Here is a 27,972-nt window from a genome sequence, read left to right as displayed (position 1 = left end):
CAGCTTTGGACATTAAGCTTTGGATTCTATATAATGATAATACATCTGCTTCTACTGTAAGTTTCTTTATTGTAAGGACCAATCTTAGAGTGGTAGATGTACTTTTGGGTTTAAAAGTAGGAACAAGTGTTCTACTACCCAACAAAGAAAATAAAGAATACTAAGAAATTTAATGATGTAAGAGTTAAATTTTGTAGAAGGTAGCTACTAATATTTTTAGATCATTTAATATATTATGGTATAATTTGTAGTTCTTTATATTATCATAGTATATCATTTCATTATAGCACCTATGCATTAGCACTTATGTGTAAGAAATTTTGCACTTTTGTAATATTATATAAATTCATTTGCACTATATAATTTCAAATAGTTCTTTATTGAAAAAATAGTTCAAAAGTTTAAAATTTGAAAATAGAAGACATTATAGAATATTTTTTTACACATTTCTAACTACAATATTTTTTTACACATTTCTAACTACAATATTTTTTTATAAAACCCCCTTTGACTTCATAGCTTTATATCATGCAATAATTTCTTTCTTGTTCCTTTAATCTTTTTCTTTTCTTTTCAATGACATAATAAAGAAACCCAAGAGATTCTAACAAGAACCTAGGCTAGTAGCTAAAATAATTTATAATACATTTTTGTCAATAAAAGAAAATTCCATATAATGGTTTCTAAGTGATTCTTAAATACCCCTTAGTACTCTTTGTTTTTCAAAAAAATCACTTAAAGTGCAAGAGGCTTTGAATAAAAATATAATATTGTTAAATCCTTATTCTTTAAAAAGACATGTCTTTTGTAAGGCACAATATAAAAATTCTCTTAATTTTTACAAAATCTAATAATTGGAGTGCCAAATAAAATTAAAAATTAAATCTATGTAAAAAGAATTAATTAAACACACATGAATTGTAGGTCTTGGTCTCATAAGCCATGCAAATGATTACTTTTCAATCAGCTATTGTTTTCTTGAGAAAACATTCTATCAAATGATTGGCATAAATCATACCAAACAAAAACTACTCTAAACTTTTTTTCTTATGGATGGTCAACAACAAACTATGGATATGAGCTAAATTCATAAAAGTAAAATACCTTAAATCTGTTCACAAATGCAAATATTACCAGAATATTTTCCTTACACAGTTGCACTACGTCATGTCTTGGTCGATATTTCAACAGAATTTCATTTAGGATGTTTTGAAATCCTTAGTTTGATAGGTTTTATCTTAATAAAATTGCGTTTCTATCCTATATTCTTATTGTATTATCATCCATCTTAATAGGTTTCAGAAACTATCTTAATGAAATTGAGGAATTTTCTTCTAGTTTCGAATTTGGGTGTTCCTCTGAGTTGATCTTTAACCCCAATATTGATTTCAAGAGCCTTCACACGTATGTATCAAATGATTTGTAGTTCAGTTATAGCAGCTACAACACTAATTGTATTATAAAAATGTACATATCCCAGAATGATTTGCCTCGGGAGCAACTACCCATTAATTTGGAAGGCCAATTTCTTATTTTTAAGCCAACTCGGGGAAGTGATTGTCTCCGCATCCTGCTGGCTTGACAACCTTCACTAATCAGTATAGTGGTCAAAATATCTTTAAAAAAATCCTCCACCTATTCCAAGAATCCAATCCTTCATACATAACTAAAGCATTTACACTCGAAACCTTATGCACAGGAATCTTTGATTGCAGGTCCTCTTGTCAATCTAGTCCATCTAGAGGCTGATGAAGATCTGCATAACTTCACAAGTTAGTCCCCGTGGGCATAGATTTCACACAATAAGTTCAAAACCAAGCGAGAATCAGATGTGTAGTTACGAAGTTTATAACCGAGCAATTTTAAGAAACACAAAGTTTCTGTGCCCTGAAACTAAAATTTCTGACGCTGCATAGTTATGAATGTGGATGAGCTGCACAGCTTCAAAGTAGTGGTGAAAACCCTCGCTGTGTAAAAGAGCAGGAAAAATGACTGCGCTATATAAAAAGTAGTAGATTTATGATATTTTTTTATCCTCACCTGTTCAGAGGTTGACATCACATAATCCTGCAGATGAAGGTACCAGCTACTACAGATCCAATGGTTTCATCAGCCCAGCAGTGGATCCCAAAAAACTATATCTCTATTTCTATTTCAAACGAAACAGAGGCATCAGTTCAATAGTGCAAAGTACAGAAGTCAAAAAATGCACAGGAAAGAGCTATTCCGTACACTCTAGAAGCTAATCGAGAGATAGTCCTGTCTAGGGCTTTGTTCCCTCAGCTGCAAAAAATATTTAAAGTAGCCATGTCAATAGAGTGTACACTACAAGTGACGATGATGGAACAATCAAATTTACCTCTGCTTGATGCATATTAAAAGGAAACACCAGTCAAAATGATCCAAGCAAGTGATTCACAACAGGATGTCTCGTGTCGTGTGCGACAAAACTGGTGAGCTGTAATCCAACCCATGTGCTGCCACCTTCAAAAGTCAAGCAAAAAATTATTTATAACGGTAGAACCAGACAGAAGAAGGGATTACAATTGACCACTACTAAGATATGTGGAGGTTCCAGTCAAACCGCAGTAAAGTTAGGATGTACCATATCAGTAAGGGCAGCATATCGTTCGTGGCTAAGAAACAATGGCTTGCCTCTACGTAACTCAAGGTCCTGTCATGCGAAATAGAAAGTCAATATCAACTGGAATATTGTTTAAAAATATAAATCACTTGATAGGTATATACAAAAAAAGCATTTTAAACGAAACGAAGCTCAAGTATAGTGGCAAACATAAGAGAAAGCAATGGACCGTTCCATACTGAATGGCATCACTGTTGACAAACGCAGTTAAGTATTCTTATGGAATAGGACAGTACACACCTCTTCTCCAAAAGCATCTAGATAGGGTGATGGCCACATAGCTTGCCGTCCACATCGTTGCAATAGAATATTGGTCCTCTGCAGTAATAATTCGTCTCTTTCAGGAATAAGCTATTGCAGCTAATTAAGTGCACTTGATTGTTGACATATATGAATTAACGCTTATTAAAAATAGACGAATGTCAATGTATTAAATCCAGTGTTCATCTGTTTGTGTGTATATAAGAACTAGTTTGTTTATGCGGTCGAAATTTGTGAGGTTCATTTCAATAAGTTGACTGCAATCCCTCCAACTAAAACCCGAAAATTAATAAAGTGTAACTGTCGGCTGACAGCATGCAACAAGCCACACTATAACATTATGACTATTTCAGAGATTTTAAGTAGCACAAACACACAAACATACGGCACTAAGGATTACCCGTAGCATCAAAAAAATACCAATGCCTGCTCCGCATTTAATTGAATGCCTGGTACATTCCCCTTGCCTGTTCACACTGTCAATAAACATGGCTATAAAATCAGCTCTGTACTTTAAATAGTAATGAAAAAGAAGCATTATCACAAGCATTCATACTCTGCAATGTGTGGTGTGACAAATATTAATCTCTGCCTAAAAGTTCCTTGAAGACATTAGCAATCTAAAAATGAAAGGAATGAAACCAATTTAAGTCGATTACTGTTAAGATAAAAAAACAAAGGCTGATGGAGAACCAACAGGACATGATTGCCTTCGCGATTCCAACAAACATCCTATCTGATAACAACGAAATGTGGTTAACACGAACGAGATACACAAGCATCTTCGTTAAGCGACATATCCTAAACTCCATTCAAAAGTTCCTTCGAAGCATACACAAGGAGGTAGCAAGACTCACCTGCAACAGAGACGTGAACTAACTGCACAACAAAGAGCTCCACACAATAAGCATATAGCAGGCTTATCAGGAACTGTCTTACAGAGAGGACAACGCTCTTTCACATACCTGCACATAAAACTCCTGATAATCACTATACCTAAGAACAAACGAAATCAACTAAAAGAGCTTCTATTAATAAGCTGGTAGGAGCTGAGCTTATCATACCAATGTAAAGAGCATCACAATGTTTCCCAGGGTAAATTACAAGAAGGAAACCTTCTGAGATGCTAAAAACATGTTAGCAAATTATGATAACTCCAAACAACTCCATGCAACAAACTTATTCCACTCATCCACTCTTGGATAGAAAGATGCATACCGTTGCATAAGATCCTGAAACAAATGTGGCAATTGCATCAATCTAAAAGGAGATGCTGTGGTTACTCGTGGACTATATTGGATTCCTCGAGGTTCACTATCTGACTTAACATGCTTGCACCATACTTGAACAAGCTGCTGAACTGTATCCTGCTCAAAAATCTTTCCCAACGAAGGAATTAAAAAGATCTTTTCCAGCTGATCCAACTGCTCAATCTCCAGAAGCACCTGTTCCCCTGCATATTTAGTGTCCCCAGAAACCGATCCGGCTCCTGTTGATTGTCTCTGACTCTGAGAAAGCTCCCATTGATGAGCTGTAGCAACCGGGAGGACTTGTGTGTTACCAGACATCAGGTTTTGTAAAAGATAGCATCGGCGTAGGAAAGGCAAAGTACAGCGCCGAATATAAACCAGAATAGACCCTGGAGGAACATTACTGTCCCCTGAAGAGTGCTCAAGAACCGTTCCTGTCAGCCCTCTCTGTACTGCTGTAATTAAGGAACGCGCTGATGGTGTCAATTCAGTACTCGACGCTGCAAACGATCCCAGCTGCGCTACAATCTGTGCAAGGAATAAGCTTGAAGTCATAAAAACTTTATGTGAAAGTAGTGGTTAGGGTGTGTTATGATACACAGCGATAATACTGACAGCGTTATGAGCATCAGTAAAGCCAAATTTAAGTAGTGGTCATTAGAAAGGAGAAAGAGATATCAATAAACTTAGCATATGAAAACTACATAACCATGCACCTGTTAAAGAACAAGTACCTGAATGATAGTCACTAAATAGAAGAGATGAACAAGTGCGGAAAACGGTGCACCATTTGCAGGAAATGGCAGGGGCAGACAGAAAAGCAGCCATGTGAAGGATGAAAAGGCGTCATGGACTAAAATTGGATCAGCCAATCTCTTCCATAGCTGCACGTCTACAGAATCATTGTCCTTTTCTAAATATTGCAAAAGAGAAGAATAATTGCCTGCGAACAAACGACCAATTGAGGTTACTCACAGCAATAACTGAAACCTAAGATATTCAAAGACTTCCTATGTATCCACGTTCGAATAAAACGCGAGGCTACTTTTCAAGTAGGTTCTCGCCAACAAAGCAATCAAAACCTAGTTTCAAACTAGTAACTTCTAAGTCACCATGCCAAAACCTCGAAATATCCGGAATAGTTAGCTTACCAAGCAAACCAGTTGGAACGCCGTTTGAGTGCATATCTCTAGACACACCGTTAACAATAGTATCCAATGATAGTTGCATTCCACGAGCCCGAAGTAAAACCGCTTGTCGACTCTGACTTTGTGTCGCTTTCGCAGCATGAAGTAAAAGAGGCAACACAGACCCGTGTGACGACTCACCCATTTCCACTAATGCGATCAAACTATTGCCAGTACCCTCCAAAAACTTCTGGCTACGAGCAGCCAACTCTGCAGAAATGAGGGAGTATTTAAAGACATTCCAAAGAAGTAACCCTTGATGTACATGACCCTGAACAGAGCTTGGTGATATGAAGAGGCCCTTCTCGGCATAAAACAATCCATAAAGTCGTTTTGCAAGATCCTCCAAAACCACATTAACATTCTGAGGAAGCTGTGGATCAGCCACTTTGCGAAATTCCGACCTGGAAACCAATTCTTCAGCCTTAACAAGCAGTCGCAATGCATGGTCCACCTGTAGTATCGCAGAACTAGAAGAAACACTAGGCGAAAGCTGAGCGACGCTTGGAGCTTTGAAAGAACTGCTTAACCCTGTTTGACCAGGCAAAACTGGCAGAATTGCGTTCGCTAGTCGACGACAAACTGGGCAGAGAAACTCCCCCTGTAATACCAAATTGAAAGGTTACGTAAATTTGTTCGAAACGAAGGAAATAGGCATATTAAAATAGACTAGATATAAAAACAGATCAAAAGCAGTAATCCTGAACTATGACAATGAATATCAGTAGAAGAATAATAACGAATATCAATAATATGTCAACAAGCCACGAACCATGTCAAGGTCCACTATCTGAACTCCTTCAAACAAAGCTCTGCTGTAGGATCTGCAAGAGAGCAACGTGTAGGTAAAAATAATGAAATAACAACGGTTAAATACTACCAAACTAAAAACAAGAGAAGAAAAAACAAATCACTACACAGAACAGGGTTCATAATTTAGCCTACACTATTTTGCCATAGATCTGTACAGGGTGAATATTTTGGCATATAATGTGAGGCACTATAGTACCCTTATTCAAAGTAGACTTTCACAAATACCTGCTTCAATAACATGCATGACATAACCTTTGAAATTTTTAGCACATACTGTGAACTTAAGTGAACATTGTGTACCTCTGCAAAAGAGAGGAAAAGTAGCGGTCACAACACTCTTGATGCATAGCATGTCCACAAGCAGACATATGGATACCCACGGTGTCATTGCTTTTGTAGCGTGTAGCTTCAGACATTGCCAAAGAAATCCGAGAAGGTCCTCTCCTGCTTCGGGTAACACCTTCTCTTCCTATTTCTGGAACTGCATGCCTAGGAAACTCGTTTCTTCCATAACGAGTCCGTTCCTGAGGTCGAGACTGTCCTCGACAGAAAGCTGTAGCCACATATTCTGCTAGAACAGTTGCCATGGCCTTGTCTCTGTTTGTGCTACTCTCCCCTTGATCAGCCTTACTGTAATTGTCCTCCCACCAATTCACATCCATACTTCCTGTAACGTGCAAAACCTTGTAATTGATCAATAATATGATTTCATCTCTCGCAGCTCAAGAGGATTGGGGTGGATTCAAAATGTTCCATTCCCACACATTCCACACCTACTGAGTTCTTTCCTGAACTGTTTGTATTTGCACATCAGCTGCAAGGCATTTTTAATCATAGTTTTGTGACATGAGCTATGCTACAAGTCGGTTTAAACGAGTTGAGAGAGTGCACAAACCAAAAAAAATACAATGCAGTATTGAACATCATGTTTTCAGAGCATAGACACAATAACATCTCAACTAATAACAAAGATAATGACCACATACAGAAGTTGATTCCACAAACCTGTTGCTTCATTGGTTCCAACTTCATTACTGTTTTCAGTGCAAATTATCTCACTACCAGATTTGATTTCTTCCAATTCAGTGTCTGCCGGTATCGCAGTTACATCCCAGTTCAGTAAAAACTCGGGAGTCACACGAAGAGGGTTACGGATACCAGGCCCATTTCGGATAAGTTCCAGTAAGTCCTCACCATCGAGCAGGCGAGTGCGGGTTTGAGTATCCCCAATAGCATCTTGAATCCATCGCAAAAGCTCTGCTGTGCTATGAAAATATCTTGTATCATCCGGGCCTAACCCCGCAGCAGTGTTTACTCCATCAGATGCTTCAGATTCTCTCTCTACATGTTCTGCCAGTGTAACTATGCTATGCTTCCAGGATGGAGTAGGTTTTTCAGCAACTGCGAGCAGTTTTGATCTCTGTCAAGATGGAAGGCAGACAATGATTAGCGTGAGCTGAGCATTAGACTCCGTGAAAAGATGTTAAAATGGCATGCATAAAGGCAGAGCTCATGGGAACACGTTGACAGTACGGCAGATAATGAGGGAACAAGCTGACGTGTATGAGGTAGACCTCTAATTTCGAAGCAAGCTACAAAAACTTTACTAAAACCAAATTACATGAAAGTTGGAAATCTCTGTAAAACATAAGTATGTAGAAATGAAATGTGAAGAGCACGGAATACCTGAATAAGGACCATGAAACATAAGGGACTATTACTCGCTGCATCTCGGCAAAGTGCACAATGAGTAACTTGTATATCCTCACTTGACTCATCACTCCCACCCCCGGACTCCTTAGGACGTTTTGCTTCTGTTTCATCACCCTTCCCTGAACAGTTGCTCTCCTCTGTTGTCTTATAATTGATCACAAACATATCTTGCGCAGCTTTCATTTTTGCCTAGGACAGTATACATATCACGAGTTTGTTAATGAAGACTATTATCCTTGAACAAAGACTTTTGCGCTACACAGACCATGAACACTAAGCATAAAATTATCAAACTTTCATAACTCAGGTACATCTTCAAGTGATAAAACAAACCCATGCATTTGAACTGAACTTCCACACCGACAATAGGATACTAGTAAACGCAGAAAGACCGATCTTACCATAGCAGCAGCCTGGCGTTCTCGTGCGATAGCTCTTCGTCTATCGGACTCAGACACGGAGATATCGTCTTTGAAATTTATTTCTCCAGCTCTACCAATCTTGAGTGTGGCGCTAACAGACACACGATGAAGGATCTCCGGATCAAGAGATTCTATCTCGTACATGCACGCCCTGTTCAATTCTGCAAAACTTCTCAACAGTTTCTTTATTAAATCTCCAAAACCGTAAGATCCCGCTTCACCCGCTCCATCGCGATCGCGTTTTCGCAGAAGCAACACCAGTAAAGATAGCATACTCTGGTGCTCTGGCATAATAGAAAGATCGGCTCTTCCTACAGCTACTCTTTCAATGCTGCGAAGCAATAGTGGCGGAAGATTTTCAACATGGTTACTACTTGAGGTGTTCAAATCACGCAGAGAAAAGTCGATATCCGCTTTACTTTCGCCACCAACTTTGATTTGAGATTTACAGACATCGAGAGCTAGGGCAAGTAGATGAAGAGCGTGCAGAAGGAGCTCTTCTGGAGCACGCGAATTGGATGGGTCTTCAGTGTAGACTGCATGGAAGAAAATACAACGCAACATATCATGAACCGAAGGAGAAGTAATCAACTGTCCCAAACCCCGTAAAGCTGCCAATGGCTGCGACCAGTGAGGTAATTGCAGAAACACAGCAGGTGCTCTGCATGCCCTCAAATAACGCTCCTCTGCTAATTGAAGCTCCCGGGGACTCCATCGTGGATGATAGAGGTCCAACTCACGCCAGCAGTCTTCCCTCAATACATACTTACCCTGTATGTCCAAGAATGAGAACTGATTAAACCACAGATCAACCGCCACGTAGGCAATATCGACGCATGAGTTAATTCACAGTAAGACTTCACTACATTAAAAAAACAGGCAGATACCAACGCAGTTCTGATAATCCGCTGTAAAGCAACATGATTTGTAGGATATTATCCTGAATTAATTTAATTTTAGGAGCTTAAATTTAATCAATGATAAATAACTAAACACAGCCTCACCTGCTGCATTCCAGAAGGATTGCGATATGTTGCTACTGCATTTAAACATTCTTGCAAGTGCTTGCTATCTTGTAACCGTGGAGGTAGAGCTTTCAGTAGGTAGCTGCGAGTAGCATCCCCAACAGCTAACCGTTGTACTAACTCCCGTCGTAAAGACTGTTTCTCGGTCAATCCACAGAAACCTCGCTCAGAAACTATCCTGATCAACAGAATAAGTAGTTCCTGCGCCAGAGTAACCTGGTATCTGTATGCAGCGGACAAATAATCAATCTTTGTGGCAGAAGGCTATCACAAACAAGAACCCTCGAGATCTATAAAACTACATTCTACAAGTTAAGTAGGATTCGCCACACTTTACTGACAGCAATAATCAGAGTTCAACGCAAGGGATTTGAGCGTATTTTTCCTTTCCCCGCATCAACGTCACGAACTCTGTAAAGATGTATCAACTACACATCTGGCAAAGCATAAATTGGCAATTGATACAGAATTAAAGTTCTCGAGTAACGTAGAAGACAGCTTCCACAATTTCTAGCACAACTCCTAGTTGATGCTGCGTACTGAAACACATACAGCTTAAAGACAAACAATTACTAGTGAGCCACCGTTCACACCATACCCCCATGCTTGCTCAAACTTATTATAATAGTTCTGGAATCTAGCTATAAAAGCAAAGCATTTGGGGCACATTCGACACACGTGCTCAATAGGCTATCATTCAACAACCAGCAGTTCCCAAATGTAGCTTCGAGATATTAGACTCGTGCTAAATTTGAGACACAGGTAAGGGAGTAGGTCATACTCATTGAGACGATAAACTGAAAGGGTGAAGTAGTCAGAAAGCGAGAATCGAGCTACAATACGCTCCACAAAGGCTTCACAAGGTGCAAGGACAGCGCAACATTGGAGTAGGAACACGTCAAGCTCCAGACTATCTTCACACCTGTAAACAGTAGTGGTTTCTCGTAACATGAACCAACTGACACTATATATATATATATTCAAAGACAATCCAAATGGTCTGAAGAACACTATTTAGTACTGTTTATCACCGTATGAAATAATTAGCAAATATAAAGAGTCAGTTAATATTATAATGGCATGCTACAGTGGCATACACATAAACTTCATTGACACACTTGCATAATCCCAACCACCTGATACCAGGTATGAGTTAAGATGGAAAATATAACTTACCAATGAACAGTATGGTAGAGGTCACATAATGCACTAGTTGCATGGCCATTCCGTCGCCACATGCCAACCTGAACTTGAGCACACAAAACTTGCAAACGAAGAGGATGCTCCATCACAACGGCAGCGAATCCTGGCACACGAAACTTTGGTGGAAGAACTTGTTCCAAGAATAACCTCCCGTCATCAACAGAGCCAAAATTGGGCATTATTCTTTCTTTGCTAGAAGGTGTATCCTGTTTGGCTGAATAAAACTCAAGTGTTTTATGAAGTAAGAGTGCCAGCATACGATGTAACGGGATGTGAAAAGATACATCCTGCCTACTAACATCGAACTCTATTGTTGGCCATTCGTCATCCTCGACAAGCTGGCCTATAGTTGATGAGGTTGATGCTTCAGGTCCCATCCACCACTCTGCAGCTCTATTATCCCAGCCTTCACGGGGAATCTGTGGGACAAACACCTCAAGGATTTAAGAAAATAATTCTTATTAGAACCCAAAAAGTTTATTATCAAAATTTTAAAATTAATCAAGACGAATGAACTTTGTCTGTGAGGAACCAGAGAGAAAGAAAGTTAAAGTTAAAGTAGGCCCATCCCACCTGTATTTCGACATCCATATCAGAAACTTGAATTCCAGAATTGGTGCCCATTGCAGCTTGCTCTGGAGCAACCTCTGGCCACACTCGTGGTTCAAGAGGAAGTCGTCGGCTGCGTCGCAACCATTCCCGAATTTGACCACCAGTAGTCTGAGTAGGAGAATCCCTAATTCCTCTACCCCCTCTACCTCGCCATCTAGTGCTTCTTCGAATTCCTGCAACCTGACTAGCATCAGTAGCCAACTGCCCTGACTTTACTGATTCCCTCGAGGCGTCTACACCAAGCCAGATGTCAAGTACTTGAGTACACTCAGCAATAAGCCACAGCAAAGAATGTGGTACTTGCATTTCTGCAATGAAGGCTTTTCCAGACTCCTTTTTTCCTCTCTGCTGCAGAATGAGTTCCGTTACACTATCAGTGGGATCAAGAGTAGGTGTAGCATCATACATGTCTACGTCCGCAACCCATGTTCCTGTATAACTAGCTCCTACATTAGAATATTGCAAACTGCCTACACCATTAACGATCCTGTTAGAAGAAATGCCTCCCTTCGGATTGTACGTAGCTACCTGGGGGTAACTCTGAGAATCGCACATCAAATCATCCTTCGAGCGTGCATCGGAGTAGCTGGATGCTGCAGCTCCTGCAACAAATAGGGGATGAATGCACGCCATTTGAAACTCCAATGAGTAGGCTGAGCCCCAGTCTTCAGTCTCTTCTTCGACGTGAATACTCGTGATTCGCCTATGTGGAAACATGCCTTGAATGAACGCAAGCAAGTGCAACCACGCTCTTGCAAGCTCAGGCCGCTTCTGTGTAACATATTGTGATACCTCCAAATGGGTCATGACGTATCTTATATCCTCTATAATACGAAAATAAAGCCGTTTCACGACAGGGCCTTTACTTACCTGCACACCAAAAACTAGAGTAGCTCAATAAATATCATATCAATAACCAAGCACACATGCATACCAAAGAAACCTACCGAGTTTGCACATACACTACAAAAGTCAATACGATCCCCTGCACAGAAAGGAAACAAAACAGAAACAACTCTTTGCAACGAACAGAAAGACTCACTGGAAAATATAGACACTTGACATTTTCAGCTACAAGTTACTGCGGAAGAGTTCTTGGGTAACATGGTAGCCGATTAAAAATGCCACAAAAGTGGGCAACATACCGATATGCGCCCATAGTCCCCAACACAAGCACAGAAGAACTCCTTTAGTGTCTCAAGTAGCATGTCCAGAAGACCAGCTTCCATCACCAACTTGGGTGTGAGGGTCGGAACCGTGAAAATCTGTACAGAGAAGCTATTCACTACGGCAGGATCTCGGTGTTTGCTCCTCGAAGAAGTTCCAGCTGCTGCAGCGTCCTCTTTGATGGTCTCTCGTAAATAGAATGGATAGTGTAGAATGAAAGTCTGTGCAAAAGTGTGTTTGAAGTTGGTGTCTCCCAGAAGTTTGTATAACAGTTCGTGCAGGGAGTTCACACATCTCTTTGGTAAAAAGCATTCTGTGCTCATCAATGTATCCAAAAGACCTAAGCTTCTGTTACCCACGAGTTCTGCAGTGAAGGCAAGCATGGGTTCACCAAAACTGCAGAATTCCAGCAACATTTCAATATACACCACTGATAATTGGCATGCAACCTTTTCATCCTTCTGCTGAGAAGCCCACTTTCTTGCCCTGTTTTCTGCCACAAGTTCTGCAGCCTTTAACGTATGTACCCACTGAAATAAGAGAGCTTCGAGTACAGGTGCAGCAAATTCTACAAGAGAAGACGGCAGCAGTGGCACCTGTCCAGGACCACAATGCCTGGAGCAGAATCCTGATAGTTTCCAAGCAGTAACATCTCCGCAGTCACAGCAACCACCACCAGTACGAATCATGGAGTAGTCATGTGTAGCATGATTGCCATTTTGAAAGCATGGCACACAAATAGCGCAGGTAGGGTCGTGTTCACAGGTCCTACATCTGTAAGCGATATCGTTGCTACCCCATACTGCTCCACATACACCTCTTGTGCTTCCAGTTCCCTGTCCCGCAGCAGCTAAGACTGCCTGTGGTTCCCCCTGAAACATAGCCCACTGCACCCATTTGAGCGCATCCCTGCATTGGTTTAGAAACTCCTTGCGTGTTCCCGGTCCTTGAACTTCATCTGCTCCTGATAAAGAAGCCGCCTGAATTTCATCTGGTCCAGGCAATAACGCAGCGATGACCACTGGAATCTGACGCCTGTGTTCTTTCACATATTCTGCGACTCCTTCCTTACCCCTTCCCAGGTATTCTGAAGGCACTCCACACTTTATCAACCTCTGCAACCACATAACCGGACAGCACCCAACACCAAATTCTTAGGTCTAAAACAAAATCCAACGTTCTTCACTTAATGCATTCAGTACGATGAGAAGATATAGAACGTCACGACCAAATGAACTCTGCGAACAGAAACTCATCCCGCATTAGCGAAATAGGACTTTCCGCACGAGCTAATGGCCAACCTCACAATACTTTCAGAACTTTCATCCCTCTAAAACCTACGTCTCCACAACCAGATTGACGAGCACAAGTGCGTGACCTACAGATTAATTCTTAAAAATTGATCACGTGGTTGGTTTGAAATAGTTCCAAGTGAAGCAAATTTAATATAACACTTGATTGGTAACAGGATTACAGCTAGCCAAACCAACTACAAAACCTCTCGCAGAAGAATTGCTATAACAATGATCAACGAAGACAGAAGTTCAACGTCATCTTACTAATTTCAAACATTGCTCATTGTTGCGTTACACGATCGCCACAACCAATTCAGTAAAAATCGTAGCTGCACATTCAACAGCTCCGCGCCCAGACCATCGACCTCTACATTGGTTACTAAAAATTGGTTACTAGCTCAATTCTGCCCTAATTGTAACTTGACAAGATCGAATTTGAGTGACATTTAGTCTCCAGATTGATCAACCTGACCAAGCTCTTCGTAGCTACTCTAACTCAAGTACAGTGAAGGTCGAACATGTGTGCAACATGCGATTCATCACGCCCAAAGATACTGCTTGGATTTAGGAGCCTCCCCCTCACACAACTAGAGCAACTCATACGGACCATTCACTACTTAAGCATCCTGGCAAACTTAGCTAAATTGCACACCAGGCGCAGCTAAAGAATTGTGGCACAGGGGTAGCCTGTTTTATAAATTAATTAATTAATTAATAAATAAACAACAAAAAAACAAAATAGCGGAATCTTCAAACCACAAGCGGCAAGAAACATAAAAACATATATATTGCGATCTATGCCATTACAAGTATCTCACTCCTCTCACGCCGTCAATTCTCTTTCCCAAATCGATCGCCGCCAAGGTGATCGTCTCACTGAACATGAACAACGGCCTCAAATGTAACGAGAACCTACTTGCAAAATCGCAGCATCGCTGGAGATTGCCAGAATAGATGACGTGACACTGCTGGTAGAGGTTCCGCCTGTAGCGGTGCTGGCACTGGCGGAACTATTTCCCGAAAAGTTGAGGGTCGCATGTAAGTCCATCCCTACCACCACCGCCACATCCGACTTCTTTCCCTGCTCGCTTCATACATGCATCGCCATCACCAAATGCTCACCACAACCGCTCCAATTCATGTCCAGCGAGGGGCACCTCCCTCTGAACACTAATTCCTCTCACCTAACGCTTCTCGCCCCTGTTTTTTCTCCTCGCCCTCGCCCTCGCCCTCGTCTTCCAATCCGAGAAGTGCTCGTAGACCATAGACCACAATCCGGCAGCTGCAACACCGCAGATGGTGTGCCTTATCTAGGCCGGTTGAGGAGGGAACAATGGATGTCAGGGCTCGTTGCGGACCAAATTGCGAGCGGAATGCGGGGACGGTGTACGAAGGCCCGGCGAATGATAGCGAAGTCGGCCCTGCGATGGCGTAAAGATATCTGCGAAAGACAGTAATTCTCCGCACGATGAGTATCGCTATTCTAACCATGCACTCCTCACAAATTTGCCTGCCCCTGCCCCTGCCCCTGCCCGGCCCACCCTCTAATGCCAGTTGTGTCCCTCGCCACCCTACGTTTGGTCGGGTACTAGTTCTCTACCTCGACCTCAACCTCAACCTCGACAAATTCCTTCTCTGCTCCTACTCTCATGAAAACCTTTTATTCCTCTTCTGAAGCATCAGATGTTGGGCATGGCCCCAGAAGAGTTATGCAGCTAACATTCATTACCCTCTACGCCACTCCCCTTACCAATCATGTGCATCGACTTTTCAATAGGACTTTTTCAAATAAATAAATATATATATATATATATATATATAAAAAAAAATTGTAATTTCAAAAGTCATTTTAGTAAGTATCATCAAAAGTTATTAAAAAGAATATATTTATGAGTTTTCAAGGAGTGGATGTGACAAAAAAAAAAAAAATCAGTACATTTTGATAAAGATTAAAATGAATCATAAATTTATTAAATTCACAAAGTAACAAGTGTGTAAAGATAAAACCACTATTGAACTTCATAAGTGTTTTGATGTTGGTTTTATATCAAAGTATAAACAATAGCATATAGGTACATATATGAAAATAACTATAATTTTTAATAATAAAAACTAATAATTTATTTGAATTTAATAGAATAAAATATATGCATTATTTGTTATTTTTAAATACAAATTGACTTTCTCCTCTAATTTTTTTTTATTGTTGATTACTTGTATGAATGACCACACAAAGCTAAGAAAAAATATCCAATTTTTTTATTTTTTCAATATATATCATATTATTACAATTATATATAATTACCTAAATAAGTAGAATTAAGTAGAAGGTGTCAAGAACATAAATCTTGAAAAAAGAAATCTTTAATACATTCTTGTATCACTCAAAAGAACTAGAAAGTTACTCAAAAATGATATGGTATTAAACTAAAATGGCTATTGCTAAAGACAAGAAGATTAGAAAGTCTTGAAACAAGACTACAGACTAGAAAGACATTGACAAGAGTAAAGAAGGCTTCACTCTTGCCTCCATATATACTCTTAACTAGGAATTATGTAGCAATGTCTTATAGGACCTCCAAAATAAGTTGACTTTATAAGACACATATCTTAACTTATAAGACAAGTTTTTTATAGGTACACCACATAGTTAGCTTATTTTACAAGCTATCAATACATAGATAACTTATCGATCAAGTTTCTAACTTATTAATCAACTATAAACTTATGTAAAGTCAAAGCAGCATCTATGAAGCTTCTAAAAAGTTTTTCTAAAAAATATCATGAAATAAATCTATTTCTATTTATTTCTATTTAATCATATAAGTAAATATTAGAATAAATATGTATGTTTATAACATTATTCTTTCTTTTAAGCACAAGTTATATAAAGAGCAGTCTTCATATGTTGACAAAATCGAAGATGTGGCAAATTTTATTTGCCACATATTTTGATCTTTGTTCTCTTTGAAGATGGTTGATAAGCCCTCTCAACAATCAATAATGTTTCATATCAGGGTAGAAAGACTACTCTATTATTTGGTCGTTGTTAATAACTTTGTAATTTCTTTCAAATTAAACATTTAGAATACTAATAGGAGTTGTTTCTAACTCTAATAAAATTATCAAACATCAAGAGTGTATTCCAAGGTCGTGATACCAAACATGTCATACTTTACCATCTATTTGAGGTAGAATATGTCATTCTTAAAGATCTTTATCTCAATTACATTGTCTTAAAGGCTGTAACAATTGCAATATCTCCTTTGATAAGTTAGTAAATGAAAGCTCTTAAGTTAAATATATTGGTTGTTAATTCTCTATCTATTTAGCATCACAAATATACAAAAGCTATAAATAAGGATAGAAGATAGAATGTTATCTTCTTTGAATCTTATTTCTTTTTTAGTGAAGATTTATCATTCTTTATCTTGGTTTTCATGGATGTTATCAATAAAAGCTTCAATTTTCTTTATTGTATTTGTAAGATTCTTTGCTGGCTTTCATATGTATTTATCAATATTATATTCATGCTAATGAATAAGATATTCTAACCTATTTAGATGCCACTTTAAATCTAAGATTTCTTCCACCTCGAATTCTTGATTATTATCTATTTCTATAGAAAGAATTGACATTTGTCTTCTTCTTAAGATATTCACTATCTTATATGTCTAAAGAAGAGATATGTAAAATATAAGATGGATCTTCATAGACCTCGGTAGATGTAATCAATAAGCAATATGATTGACTTATTTACAAATAAGAAAAGATCCAAGTCTACAATAGTCCAACTTGTTATAAAGATGAATAAACTTGATATTATAATATAGTAACTATACCTTAACACTTACGTTGAATTATAGTTATCCATTACAATAGGCATTTATATTGATCTTTTGCTGCTCTTAAACTTCCTTTAATTACACATTTATTTTTGTATGTAATTCTAACAAACGATTTGTCAAATCTTCTACCGTAAGATTATTAACTTTTGAAAAGTCAAAAGTATCAAGTTGTAGACAATAACCATAATCAACAAAAAAAAGTGTTTTTTGAATAGTAGACTGTAATAAATTATTGTACGCAAACTCTACAAATTGAAAAAGAGTTATCCAATCATTTTGATGATAATTGATAGTATACCTCAAATACTGCTCCAAAACTTAATTCACCTATTTTGTTTATTGATCAGTCTGAGTACGAAAAGCTAAAGAAAGCTTTATATCTATTTTTGAATCTTGAAAAAGATTTTCTAAAATATAAATTAAATCCCCTATCTAATATAATATCCTTGGATAATCTATGATAGCAATAGATGTTATCAAAAAAAAACTTAGTTATTTCTTTACTTGTGATAAATTTTGTATATGATACAAATCATATAATCTTGGTAAAATGATCTACTATTACAAATATAGAATCTCAAGAACCTAAGATTAGAAGATCCATGATAAAATCCATAGAAATGGAACACCATAGTTGTTTTGAAATAAGTAATAGTTAAAGAAGTTTATAAAAATAATAAAAAAGAATTTTTAATTTAAAAAAAATATCACATGATTGTATAAATTCTTTGATTGATTTTTATATTTGAAGCTACCAAAAATCTTTCTATGTTAGCTCTAAAGTCTTATTGTATCTAAAATATCCAATTGCTCAAAAGTCATGACGAGCTTGAAGAATATGTAATTGTACTCCACCTTCTAGAATGTATAATTGTTCTTTAAAATAGAGTAGGTTGTTTTTGATCTCAAAATTGGAAGTATCATAATATTTAAAAGAATTATTTTTAATATTATATGTCACAAATATACAATTGAAGAAGAGTTAAGAATGTATTAGAAAGTTTTAGAAGGTTCTAAGAAGATTCTTATAGATCTTAGAAGATTCTAGAAGGTTCCAATAGGCTATAAGAAGATTCCAAAAGATTTTAGTAGATTCTAAGAAAGTTCTAAAAGGTTATAGGAGATCTTAGAAGGTTCTATGAGGCTTTTAATGATTTAAGAAGTTGCCAAAGAAGGATCTTAGACTTGCTTTGTTTCTAAGCCTCATAAAAACTTCTGAAGAAGTTTTTTAGGACCTAATATATATAGAAGTTGAGGTTGAGAGAATCGTTAGTCTCAACAACTCACTTCTTGTAGTCTAATCAAGACCTTCTTGTTTTGTATCCAATTATTGTTTTAATATCAATGTAATTCTATTTCTTGATCTTGAATCCTTGTCTTATATATAGTTTCTAATAATTTATCGAGACTACCATAAAATAATATTAGAAGCTTGGTCTTTTTTGATAAAGAGTAGATTATCCCTCTTCTTGGAAGTACTATAGCATTTTAGAGGTTGCGGATTATCCTCTCCTAAATTATTATTGTTCTTTTCTTAATATTCTTTTGGTTTTTTTTTTTTTATAACTTAAATCAAGTTTTTTTTTTCCTTTGAGTACATATATTTCTCTAATTTTTTATAAAAAAAGGTAAAAAAGTCAATATGATTGACTTTAAAGAAATCAAATTAGATTCTATTATTAATGCTCTTGAAGCATTGAAAATCAGGACAGAGACTTTTTTGAAGTAAAATAAAGAACTATATATGACCATAAATAATGGTCAACAAGCTCAAGTGCCTCAATCATCACATCAAATGGCAATAGAGGTTTCAAATTTTGAGATGACTATGCCTGCTTCAACAAAAATGGGAGGTAAATCCACTTAAGGTAATGATCTAATAACAATAACAACAAAAAAATCAAGGATCAGCCTTCAAAAAAAGTTCAATGATACCTGCTCAAATTTTTGTGGCTTTGTAAACCAAGTATGATTAATCACCTTGCTTCAACCTCAATGATATTCTACTGAAGCATCTCATATTGGTTTGGTTAGAATCTTGCTTTCAAGTCAAGTTTTATCTTATTTTGTTCTATTATTTGAAAAGAATTCTTGTATATTTCATAATTTTGAAGCATTTTTGAAAGCATTTGCGGAAGTATTTGGTGAACATGATAAGGTTTATTTTTTAACAACTAAAATTTGAAGCCTTCAAAAAAGAATGTGTTCTGCATCAACATATGCCTCAGATTTTTGACAATTAGTATGTGATATAAATTAGAGAGAAGATGCATTGATGAGCCAATTTCATAGGAAATTAACAATCAATATCAAGGACTTATTATTATCTATATCAGTTCCTCAAATACTCAATGAAGCCATTAGTTAAGCTATGAAGTACGATAATCATTTATTTCAATGACAATAAGATAAATGTTCTTTAATTATACTACATATATACACCAATTATTCTGCAGCTTCTTCACCGTCCAATTTTAATGAGTATTTGGAAGCAGAAGATATAGAAATTGATGCAATTTGCTTCAAACTTCTTTCTAAGCAACGAAAAAAGCATCAATGAAACTTGGCCTATGCTTATATTATAGAAAATCTAACCACAAGGTTAATAATTTTTTAGAGAAACGCTAGCGTATATATTGAATGAAGAGTGCAGCCACATCATCAAAAGTTTTGCAAGAAAACGAGGACATCCAGTCATAATAGGAAATGTGCAACTGGATTCTTTACCATTACAAACCAAAAAAAATCTTGTATTATCTACCAGCCCTTTCTATTGTTTTACTATACACGTACGATTAGGAGTCACAAAATTAGAGTGTCATGCATTACTTGACTTGAGAGTCTTTTCATGTTTTATTGATAAAGAATTTTTTAGATTATACAAAATCTGTACGGTCAAAAAATTCAAAGCCGTATATATAGAAGTAATAGATGGTCGACTTTTATCCTCTAGAGACATCATTCATGAAACTATTCTATTAGAAATAACCTTTGACAACCATAGCAACCAAGTAGTATTCAATGTCATTAAATCACCATTAAGTTCAATCATTTTAGGACTCTCATGGCTTAAAAAATACAATCCACAAATTAATTGGATATCTCAAAAGTTAAGATTTCTTCTAGTAGATCATAGAACCCCCAGATCTATGAAAAAGCTTTTAACACCCGACAAGCCAAAACTTAAATAACATTTATTTATTAGAGCTAGAGCATTTGTGAAGGTAGCCAAACAAGGTACTACGTTTGCTATCTACACAAATCTACAATTGGAACTTGTGGTTACTACAACAATAATTTCAGAGATGTGTAAAGATTTTGCAGATGTATTTGAAAAAAAAAATGTGAACATCATTTTAAAGCATCACCTTTATAATAGTGCAATTGACCTTCAAGAAGGTACTCAACTATCACTTGGATCGATCTATAAATTATTCCAAAATGAGCTTGTGATTTTAAAAGAATACATTGAGGAAAATTTGGCTAAGAATTTTATTCGACATTACAAATCGCTAGCTAGTGCTCCTACATTATTTGTGAAGAAAAAAGATAGATCTTTATGGATGTGTGTTGATTATTACAGTCTTAATAAAATCACAATAAAGAATTGATATCCATTACCATTGATATCTAGAATTTTTGATTAATTTAGCCAAGCAAAGATTGTTATGAAAATTAATCTATGAGGCACATACAACTTGGTACGTATTAAGGAGGGAGATGAATGGAAGGCAACATTTTGCACCAAGTATGGACATTTTGAATACAATGTCATATTTTTTGGACTTACCAATGGACCAATCATATTGTCACGGCCATAATCATGTAAGCTAATAATTACATATAGAAATAGGTAGAAGTAAGTAAAAGTAGATAAAAGTAAGTTAATTCTATAATATTTAATATAGAAGCTTCCTAGAAACTTCCTAGACGCTGCTTTGACTTCATAGGTGTCTTTAATTGACTTTTTGGATTAGAAACGTGGTTAACAAGTTGGCCATGTGCCACACATGTTGTTAGCTTGAAGATCAAGCTAACTATGTGGCCCACACGTAGAAAAACTTGCCTTGTAAGTCAAGGCATGTGTCCTACAAAGTCAACACATATTGGAGGTCCTATAGAACGTCGCCACGTAGCCCCTAGTTAGATAGTATATATAGAGACAAGAGTGAAGGCTTCTTCACTCTTGTCAACTCCTTTCTTGCTTCTAGTCCAGGTTCAAGAGTCTTTAGTTTCTTGTCTTGTGGCAATAGCCATTTCAGTTTCCTTTTAATATACCTACTTGTTTATATTTTGACTTATTATATCGAGATAGCCTTTTTGTATATTTTCCCTCATCGAGTCTTTGTCCTTGACACATATTCCAACACTTAATGAATGATATATTTTGTGAATATTTTGATGTCTTTGTTGTAATTTATTTGGATAAAATTCTAATATTTTCCAAGAATTTGAAAGACCACAAAAAATATGTATGCCTTATGTTGAAAAAGCTACAAAGTGTTGGGCTATATGCAAAATTAGGGAAGTGTGTATTTCATGCACCTCAAGTCGAATTTGTTGGATTTATTATTTCCAACAAAGGCCTTTATATGGATCCAAAGAAGGTACAAGCAATCATCGATTGAATAAAGCCAAAAACTATATGTGATGTGCAATACTTTTTTAGATTTGTAAAATTCTACAGGATTTTTATTAGGAATTATTCCAACATAGTTGTTCCACTTAAGCAATTGATATACAAAGACAAGCTGGACTGGGGCCCCGAAGTAGACAAAGTTTTTTAAAGCTTAAAAGATATTTTTATAATAGCTCCAATTTTGATATATCTATATTTCAATAAGCCTTATTTTATGGTGATTGATGCCTCAGACTTTACATTGAAAGCAGTCTTATCACAATATGGAAAAGATAGCAAACTTCATCCAATTGGATTCCATTCTACAAAATTCTCAGCAGTAGAAATTAACTATAAAATCGACAATAAAGAATTACTTGCTATTGTAGATTCTTTCCAAGAATAGTGCCACTTTCTTGAAGGCACCTCTCATGAAGTAACTATATATACAAATCACAAGAATCTTAAATATTTCATGTCAGTTTGAGCCTTGAATCATTGCCAAGTGCGTTGAAATATATTTTTATCACAAATTGACTTTTGCATCACGTATTGACCCGGTGACATGTTGTAACATGACTATATGGTGAAAATATAAATGAAAAAGATATTATTAATATTTAATAATCTTAGATGTTAGAAATAGTGGCCAATTCCAGTGCCAATATTCAGGGTCAATTAATGTCACCCCACCAGCATCATCAAACCAAGTACCCTCTATACCAACGAGACAACAAGGATTATTTTCCAACCCTACATGGAACAAGCCTAGTAGGTATATATCGAGGGAGAGACACAATATGCATGATGGGAATGCATGAAGACCACTTTGTTGTTTCTATGGCAGACAAGTTGGTCATTATGTCAGTGAATGTTCCAATGTCAAAGCCAATGATGATTTCATGTCAGTGTGAAGGAATTGCAAGCAGTCGAGGCATACTTATCAACAATGTAATGCTCCATCCAATTTCAATAAACGGGATCAACAGATCCAAAGCTAAGGAAAAATTGAAGAGATAAATCGAGGTCCTGAAGATTCTCTGATAAATTGGGTGGAATGAGTCTGAGTCGTTCTTACCAAGAGTCGACAAAAAGAAAAAGGACCAATTCAATATTTAAGTGAGTCTGATGTGAAGGGCCAATTTGTTCCAATTACGGAGACATCCAATCTAGGTCCTGGTATGGGCCTCTTACCTAATATGAGACCTGATTTGGTTGGGCAATCCAATGAGGTCTTGAATATGGATGCTTTGGTTCCATTTCAAGCTGTTCCGTTCTCTATGCCGTTTCGGGGGAAACATCATCTTTGTGGAAAGATTCTCTTAGAGACAGGAATTTTGGAGAAGCACCGTCAGTTGTTCCAATTCAGAGTCCAAGGCAAGAGAAGAGGGGACCACACGGAGTTAAAAGGGATGAGAGGATAAAGAAAGGAGCATTCGGAGATTAGGATTTTGGAGTCGGAGAGCTAGCTCCAAGCTCCTTCGAAAGGTGTAGAATTGGGTTTCATAGAGTTTGGGAGGACTTTGCAATTGTTGCTCAAAGTCAATGTTTGTATTGGTGAATTGGGTTCATAGGATTTGGGAGGACTTTGCAATTATTGCTCAAAGTCAGTGTTTGTATTGGTGAATTGGGTTCATATAGTTTGGAAGGACTTTGCAATCATTGCTCAAAGTCAGTACTTATATTGGTGAATTGGATTTTTTGCAATAAAGTAACAGCTGGTACTCTTGACTATTTTTTTTGAAATTGGAAAAACTTCTACGGTTGAAATTTAGAGGTGTCTCAAAAGTTGAGTATGCCGAGTGCATGCAAAAAATTGTGTTAATCTGACAGAACAGATAGAGGTTATTTGACTATTAGTATAAAGAGGTATCAGAAGTTAGAAGATTGGGGTTGTTTAGGGTTTTTGTAATATTTGGAGATCCATGAGTTAGAATAAGGTAACTCTTGGCGTAGTAAGTCGAAGACTTCTAGGCGGCAGTCAAGATACATTAGCGTGGATTAACGACGTTTTCTTGCAACTTATAAGTTAGATTGGATTGAAACTTCTTGAGCATTTAGAAGGCTTGCAAAGATACTAGTGGAAGAAGTTTACAAAAATTGGACGATCAAATTGAGAATTACAGCTTGTCAAAGCTTGCTATCTAGGATTAGGGTTAAAAATAAAATAAAATAAAAATAAAAATAATAAAATAAAAATAATAAAATAAAAATAAAAATAACAAAATAAAATAAAATAAAATAAAAAATAAAAAATTACAAAAGACTTTGTGCTTATAATATCTTGAAGTTATTAAAAATAGTATTTTTAAGCACTTTGTATTGGGATTAAGCTTTTACATTGAAATCCAAAATAGTTTGTATTTAGATGGTTGAAACCCACTAGCCTACCTGGATACTTACAAAACATTATTTCATCTTCCACAATCAGATGCCTAGTGTGTTTTCAAGCAAGATAGCACGTAATATGACACTGGGAGCCGACAAGGATTATTAAATGTATTATCAAGATGTTCTTAACTTGAACCAAAAGTAGGCGAGGCAACATATGATCAATAATGGATAACCTTATTAAAACTTGAGCAATTTCATCTTTGAGCAATTAATATAGCAATGCATGTGGATTTATCATTTTTTGATCACGTTTGTAAAGCCTCAACCATAGATCTTCTTGTTCTTAATATCAAGTAATTTACCAACAATTTTTCTGAAGAATCTTTTAAATTCAAGTATGAAGACAACCTCTTATTTTTTGAAGAATGTTTGTTCATTTCTATAAGGCCAACTTATCTATGCGTTCTTTACATATGCCATGACTTTCTTGTAGCTAGACATTTTGGATTCAACAAGACTTTAGAACTTCTATATAGAGACTTTTGATGGCCTAAAATATGAAAAGACATTAAAGAATTTGTATTATTATGTGATATTTATTCAAGGTCAAAGAATCCTTGACATCAGCTATATGGACTTCTTCAACTCCTTCCTATTCTAAGACAACTATGGTCATTTATCTCCATGGATTTCATTATAGATCTTCCACCATCAAGCTCATTTGACACTATTTTTGTAGTTGTTGATTAATTGAATACGATGGCACATTTTATACCTTATAAGAAGTCAATTACTAGTGAAGAGATGGCAAGACTCTTTATTGATAATATCTATTATTATCACAGATTGCTAAATAACATTGTGTCAGATCTTGGGCCACAATTTGTATCAAAGTTTTGGAAGGCACTCTTCAAAATTTTTAAGATTGACATCAATCTTTCTTCTACCTTCCACCCTCAAATTGATGGCCAAACGGAGTAGATCAACTAAATTCTTGAGCAATATTTGAGATGCACCATGAAATATCAACAAGATGATTGGACTTCTTACTTGTTGTTGGCGAAATTTATATATAACAACACAATCCATGCATCTACATAACAAATACCATTCTATTCAAACTACGGTCATCATCCCAAGTTGAATATGATAGAACCTTCAAAGTCAACAAATCTAGCAGTAGAGGAGTTTGCTACGAAGATGGCCAAACTTCAAGCAACCATGAAGAGTCACCTAGAAAGGACTCAACAATATTATAAGCTATTGGTACATGAATTGAGAAAGGAATATCTTCCATTCTAACTTGGTGACAAAGAGTGGCTTCTTTGATGCAATATAAAAACCAATAGGCCATGTAGTAAGTTGGACTATCAAAGGTTGGGACCATTTAAGATTTAGAAATAAATCAATAATGTAACTTATTACTTGGAATTACCTTCATCCATGAAGATTCATCTAATCTTTCATGTTTTACTTTTCAAAAGGTATAAAGAATTGAATATATCAAGTCAAAGATAACAATCACATCCTATAGTTGAAATCAATGATCATATTGAATTTCAAGTAGAAGAGATATTAAATTCAAGAATAAGACATAGAAGGCTTTAATATCTGGTCCATTAGTGTAAATATGATATCAACAATTACATATGGAAATCAATTGGCAATCTTATAAATACACAAATAAAAGTTCAAAAGTTCCATTAGTAACATCCATCTAGACTAAAAGCGATAAAATAAAGAACAGTAGCTTGGTAAGATGGCTTTACTATGAAGATTCTTAATTCTTGGTCTTATAAAGAAGAGGAAGAGACAACCTTTAAAGAGGTATTTTTTTCAAATGTTTAGAACAGTACAAGTCAATAGTTTGAGTTTACGGCCATAGCTTGTTTATATTCTTTTGATCTTGTCTACTTTATATGATATGGATAGTCAAAAGATAGATACCCTGTCAGTCATACCATTTCAATTAAGTAGCTTGCGGAGACAATGTCGAGATGAAGAGCCACCTCAATGCCAAAGATGTCAAAAGATATCAAGTAATAGGTCGTTGGTAATTATATTTGAGGTAGAACTTGCCCATAAAAGATGTCCAAAAAGTATGTTTGCAGGACAATTCCATAACTAAGATATCAAAGTTCATGCTTGCTCACAAATACAAGACTTGGAATACTGTCGATGGCTACAACGGCCTATGAACCATTTGCCTTATAAAAAAAAACTGAAATATATAACAAATATTATGCAACAAAACTTTGACTTCTTGCACATATACTAATTTGTAGCAATATTGCTTCTCGAAGACCTTAAAGCTAGAGGAGGACATGATGTCATTGACATACAATTGAAGAAGAGTCGAGAAGGTTCTAAGAGATTTTAGAAGGTTCTAAGAAGATTCTTATAGATCTTATAAGATTCTAAAAGATTCTAATAGGCTCTATGAAGGTTTTAAAAGGTTCCAATAGATTCTAAGAAAATTCTAGAATGTCATAAGAGATCCTAGAAGGTTCTAGGAAACTTTAGTTGATTTAAAAAGTTGCCAAAGAAGGATCTTAGGCTTGCTTTATTTTCAAGCCTCATGAAAATTTTTGAAGAAGCTTCCTAGAACCTAGTATATATAGGAGTTGAGGTTGAGGGAATCCTCAATCTTGACAACTCACTTCTTATGGTCTAACGAGGACCTTCTTGTCTTGTATCTAGTTATTATTTTAATGTTAAGCTTACTCCATTTTTTGATTTTGAATCCTTGTCTTGTATATGGTCTCTAACATTATAGTTAAGAGAATCAAAGGACATACTTGATTGAATTTGTTTGACAAAGATTGAATTAACAATCAATATTGATTTTATTACTTGAAGGTGAAAATACTTTGACTTTAAGAAAATCATTCTTTATTAATCAAAAGATGCATTTTTTTCTTTTAATACAAAACAAAAATATCTAAAAAGGCATTTATTAAATCTTTTTTTTTTTTGGATCAATAAGTAATCTTAAAATCAAATTTCAATAAAGACATGCTCCAATGAGCTTGGTGGCAATTTAAAATAGGTGTTGACATAAAATACTTAAGGTTCATATAATTTGTATACATAGTGACTGGATTCAAGGCACCTTTTAGATAATAATATCATTCTTGAAATGAATCTATAATTGCAAACAGTTCTTTTTTGTGGATCTCATAATTAATCACTACTATTGAAAAAAAATTAGAATAGAAAGTTATTAGATGGAATTTATTAACTGCTTTCATTTATGACAATATCACATCCAAAACAAAGTTTGATACATCTATTTCTATAAAAAAAATGCCTTAAAGAAGTCAATATAATATAAGATTGATATAAAAATAAATTCTTTTTTTAGAATATCAAATGATACTTTAACTTCTTTACTCTACTCAAGTTTGTCTTTATAAGTCAAATGTATAAGTAGAACTACAACTTGAGAAAAAATTGTAATGAAGATTTTATAGTAATTGGCAAAGTTCAAAAAATATTACACATCTCTTATTTTTTTTAGAATCTTCTAATCCATGATAGTCTAGACCTTCTTCGAATCCATTTTAAGTCTTTTATTAGA

At 36.0% G+C, this 27,972-nt stretch overlaps 1 protein-coding gene across 5 annotated transcripts; it reads right to left on the bottom strand.

The window, feature by feature from the left end:
* Positions 1 to 1,409: 1,409 nt before the first annotated feature.
* Positions 1,410 to 15,035, bottom strand: LOC112280230 (E3 ubiquitin-protein ligase PRT6). 5 transcript variants are annotated; one of them, XM_090249040.1, is made up of 21 exons: positions 14,509 to 15,035; positions 12,276 to 13,412; positions 11,092 to 12,000; positions 10,492 to 10,937; positions 10,097 to 10,237; positions 9,295 to 9,538; positions 8,270 to 9,061; positions 7,842 to 8,057; positions 7,161 to 7,575; positions 6,456 to 6,822; positions 6,115 to 6,166; positions 5,307 to 5,943; positions 4,890 to 5,098; positions 4,124 to 4,683; positions 3,763 to 3,870; positions 3,306 to 3,381; positions 2,885 to 2,962; positions 2,606 to 2,674; positions 2,360 to 2,484; positions 2,041 to 2,149; positions 1,410 to 1,756 (listed from the first exon to the last, which is right to left on the bottom strand). In XM_090249040.1, exons 1-19 carry the CDS (start codon positions 14,638 to 14,640, stop codon positions 2,416 to 2,418), a joined length of 6,657 nt encoding a protein of 2,218 aa, XP_090105166.1. In that variant the 5' UTR covers positions 14,641 to 15,035; the 3' UTR covers positions 1,410 to 1,756; positions 2,041 to 2,149; positions 2,360 to 2,415. The 5 variants fall into 5 exon arrangements, with proteins under 5 accessions (XP_090105166.1, XP_090105167.1, XP_090105168.1 ...); XM_090249041.1 differs by having other exon boundaries at positions 2,041 to 2,089; XM_090249042.1 differs by having other exon boundaries at positions 7,350 to 7,575; positions 14,509 to 14,989.
* Positions 15,036 to 27,972: the final 12,937 nt, after the last annotated feature.

This window comes from Physcomitrium patens, chromosome 3 (assembly GCF_059467195.1).
Source record: "Physcomitrium patens ecotype Gransden chromosome 3, ASM5946719v1, whole genome shotgun sequence".
Classification (NCBI taxonomy): domain Eukaryota; kingdom Viridiplantae; phylum Streptophyta; class Bryopsida; order Funariales; family Funariaceae; genus Physcomitrium; species Physcomitrium patens.
Note: the sequence above shows the minus strand (reverse complement) of the source record. Positions and strands in the feature narration are given on the sequence as shown.

What these genes read in the sequence shown, in the direction of transcription:
- LOC112280230 (XM_090249040.1), bottom strand. Translation starts at nt 14,640, where the DNA reads ATGGACTTACATGCGACCCTCAACTTTTCGGGAAATAGTTCCGCCAGT. An exon ending in TTTCAGGATCTTATGCAACG is followed by an intron (nt 3,871 to 4,123) that starts GTATGCATCTTT and finishes TTTTATGTGCAG; the next exon opens with GTATGTGAAAGAGCGTTGTC. An exon ending in TAGATGCTTTTGGAGAAGAG is followed by an intron (nt 2,675 to 2,884) that starts GTGTGTACTGTC and finishes TTCGCATGACAG; the next exon opens with GACCTTGAGTTACGTAGAGG.